The sequence below is a fragment of the Aspergillus luchuensis genome, chromosome 5 (assembly GCF_016861625.1).
Source record: "Aspergillus luchuensis IFO 4308 DNA, chromosome 5, nearly complete sequence".
In the NCBI taxonomy this organism is placed as follows: domain Eukaryota; kingdom Fungi; phylum Ascomycota; class Eurotiomycetes; order Eurotiales; family Aspergillaceae; genus Aspergillus; species Aspergillus luchuensis.
In genome coordinates this window covers 1807774-1811331 of record NC_054853.1, presented here as the reverse complement: position 1 = coordinate 1811331, position 3558 = coordinate 1807774, and the positions used below count along the sequence as shown (strand labels likewise).

General features: G+C 39.5%; 1 protein-coding gene across 1 annotated transcript; it reads right to left on the bottom strand.

The window, feature by feature from the left end:
* Window positions 1-1849: 1849 nt before the first annotated feature.
* Window positions 1850-2119, bottom strand: AKAW2_50614S (uncharacterized protein; the record flags this gene model as incomplete). The annotated part of the gene is made up of 1 exon (XM_041690452.1): window positions 1850-2119. One exon carries the CDS (start codon window positions 2117-2119, stop codon window positions 1850-1852), a length of 270 nt encoding a protein of 89 aa, XP_041544035.1.
* Window positions 2120-3558: the final 1439 nt, after the last annotated feature.

Below are 3558 nucleotides of genomic sequence, written 5' to 3'. Positions count from 1 at the left end.
AAATACTGCTTATACCTACACTTCCAAGAAAAGAAGTATAACAGTGTTTAAGAAGTAATGTTTATGTATTTAGTCAGGTATAAAAAATCTATATATTTTTATTCCCAGGAATATTATAGCTGTCATAGGGACTGTTTTAATTTTATTGATATTTTTGCTATTACCGCCTCTGCCAGCTGATTTCTATAATTATGTATATATATTATATACTATTACAATGTTATAAATAATTACAGAAATTATTATATTATAATTGACAGGTAGTATCTCTGCTTTGACTCTAGGTTATATCTGATATTTGAACTAGAAATACATAGGCTTATTACCTAACTTTATAAAGAAGAAATCTGTATATTTTTAATTAATCTATTATAAAGCTTCTGCAAAAGTTATATAAGCTTTCTGAAGCCTAGTATAATTATTATCAAGCTGGTTTAATATAAGCTTGAGATCTTCAAGTACAGTGCAGAGAAGGCTTGTACTAGATATTACTAGTAATCTAAATATATTCTATCACCGCCAGATTGACTGTCTGCTTTATTGGATAGTAGCTTACTGAATCTATTAAAAATATATACATAACTGCTATACAGAGTTATAACTGAATAGAATAGATATAATATCAGCCTGAAACAGAATGGCGGCGTGCTATATTTTTTAGTAATAGATATTTTTTACTTAGAAATACAAGGCCTTGTAAACCGCATGTATCAGTTGTTTTTATTTATTAGCTAATTCTTTCTTTACTTATTATAATTAATAAGGCATTAAATTAATAGCAGAACTGTAGCCGCCGTGTTGTATAATCTGGAATTCTATTAATATAAATTAATCAGGGTAATCCTAATCACTTCAAGTACTAGATAATCTGGTCTGCTGGCAGAGGAAATATATCTAGTTGAGCCCAGAGGAAAGAAAATACATAGATTAGTTAAGTAAAAGGCTTAAAAGAGAGTTTAATAGAACTAAAATCTACTATCCAGTTATGCAGCTGTATAAAAATACCTGATCTCCTTGCCGAGCCTCGGGTCCAAGAACTTACTGCTATAATATTTATGTCGCCAGCTACTCATTGTTTATATTGCTTTCTACTATAGATTGTTATTCAAAGACCGCCCCTTCTCTATTTAGTGTTTGAGTTGCAGGTATAAAAGTTCTACCAATTTAGTATAGAGTTAATTTCTTAGAGTATCTAGACAACTTAGTCTCTCTTCCAAGCATGTAAATACGAGATATAACTGTAATCTGAAGACCTGTGAATTGGTTATTAAGAATTACTACTTCTATAACTACTTACAGATATCTTTTAATCTATATCTTATAATTAAGAAGGCACTCTAGCACCATATTATATATCTTGATCCGGACTATTCTACACTTGCCAAGTATTATTTGGTCACAATAATAGGCGCTATTAAATGCAATAAGTGGTTTCTATGTTCTCTTTTATCTAATTAAAAAGGCACTGCTAGAATAAAGCATCATTGCGGCCAAACCCGCGTTCCCCAGAATCAAACCACTTGGATGCTGTACAGTCGATGATGATGATGATGATTCATACGCTGGCCCCTCGCCTTAAGGCGATATGCAGGATCCACTTTCTACGATCTCTATATACAACTTTGAACGTGACCTATTACTTTCCTGACGAATTTGGAGCCTCGTCAAGGCCTGTGTGGGCCAGCGCCTGGGGTTGTGTTTTGCCGCCCTCGTGGCGCGCGACTTCGAAATCTCTGCGATGCCTCCGCGAAGTCCAGCACCGCCCCGAGGACGCTGCTGTCTGGCGGGACATCTTATAGCCTACCTTCCCTACCTTGACCTGCTCCTCCTAGCATATCCGATATATTATTTAAAGCCCCTCCAATCTTTCGCCGCAGTGTTTGACGTATTGCGCTAAGCCGTGGGCAGTCGATAAGTACGTGCACCACCGTCTCCGTGGCCCCACACTCGCACTGCTCATCTTCCCGGAAGCCACGTTGTTTGCCATATGTTGCCAGCCATGAATGGCCTGTGCGGAGCTGCGTAAGCAGGTATGCTCGATTCCGAGGAAGCGAGCCATATAGACGACGAGACCTGCTGGATGGCAGGCCTCGGTCGATGCGGCGCAGGTGCCCTCCATTTTCCGAGGTCCTCCATTCTTGTTCCCACTCTTGGTAGATCCTTCTGCGTATGTATCCTTTCTCCCGCGTGTTACTGTACAGAGCTTCCGGATACCGGTGTCACTACCTACACTCTTCGCTTGTTCCAGCAACCCCGGCATGAAACAACGCTAAGCTCATCCTGGCACGGAGCTGGAAAATGATTGAGCCGTGTATGTACTCTATAGAGGATGACAGCCTAGTATCATAACTTATGTCTGTAATTAAGATCCTCCGCTCCAGCTCCACGTGTCATCCAACTTCTAATCTTGACGGAGAATGCATCACCCTTTCGGCCAGTGGTGAGCAGTCGAACGACAACAATGGCCCCCAATCTATCTCACTCAACGCTTGATCTCATCCACGATACAGTATTTCTGAATACAGGTATTACCACTTAGAACTCTTTGATTATTTCAGTAAGCCTACCGTGAATCTACACTAAGCCTGATTTAGAGCAAAGTAGATCTATGAATTCCAGAGACTAAATACTGATATATAATATACATATATGATATTATCTTAAGAATATACACTGATATACAAGGTTTTACTAATACCTTATAATGCGATGGAATCTACTTCCTCATTATAGGATCCTAAGCCGTGGTCGAGCTACTACCTTATCACAGGTCGGTTTGGGTCTAATCTCGAGGTTCGTATTTGACCCGCGGGTTTAGATCCTGAACCCGAACCTGAACCCGAACCTGAACCCGTATAAACCCGCCAAGAACCTTTTCATGTATTCAGTATAAGATCTACTCTGTAATTAGGATACCTTAGAATTATTACTGATGGAGATTTCCGAAGGGGCTGTGAATTGCCCATGCGTGTTCAGATTACTTATGAGTGAGGTACCCGTTACCCGTGGGTTAAGACTATCGATACAAAACCGGCTTGGAGCAGTTTCTTTCAACTCCAAATACCGAGATACGAGATTCGAGACTGATCAAGGTTAAGGTAGCCTTTGTTCAATTTATACCTAGATACACAATTGTCTCCAGAACCCGTATCATGAAAAGCCGAGATGCTCAGTCAGCCACAGTTCCCCGCTCTAATGACGTCACTATTATTCTAGACCAGATCGTCTAGCGAAACTACCGTATATCTCCTTCCCTTCAGTAAATTCCGCCCATTCTTATCATTCACGAGCTATTGACCTTCATTCAGGTCTCTCAACTAGAATTATCCACCGATGATAATATTGAAGATACGATTCATGCATTGAGATATAATGAAGTACAAGGCATTATCAGCGAATGTGTTCGAGTCTCAGTTCATTTCCTTTCATCAGACTGACGACATCTGAGAATTGTCGAAGAGGGGGATTTGATCTGATTAGACAGGTTTTCAAAGCAGGAAGGACTATCATGGGATTGCATAAGATTTACTCATAGTTATGAGATTCGTCTCATGCTAG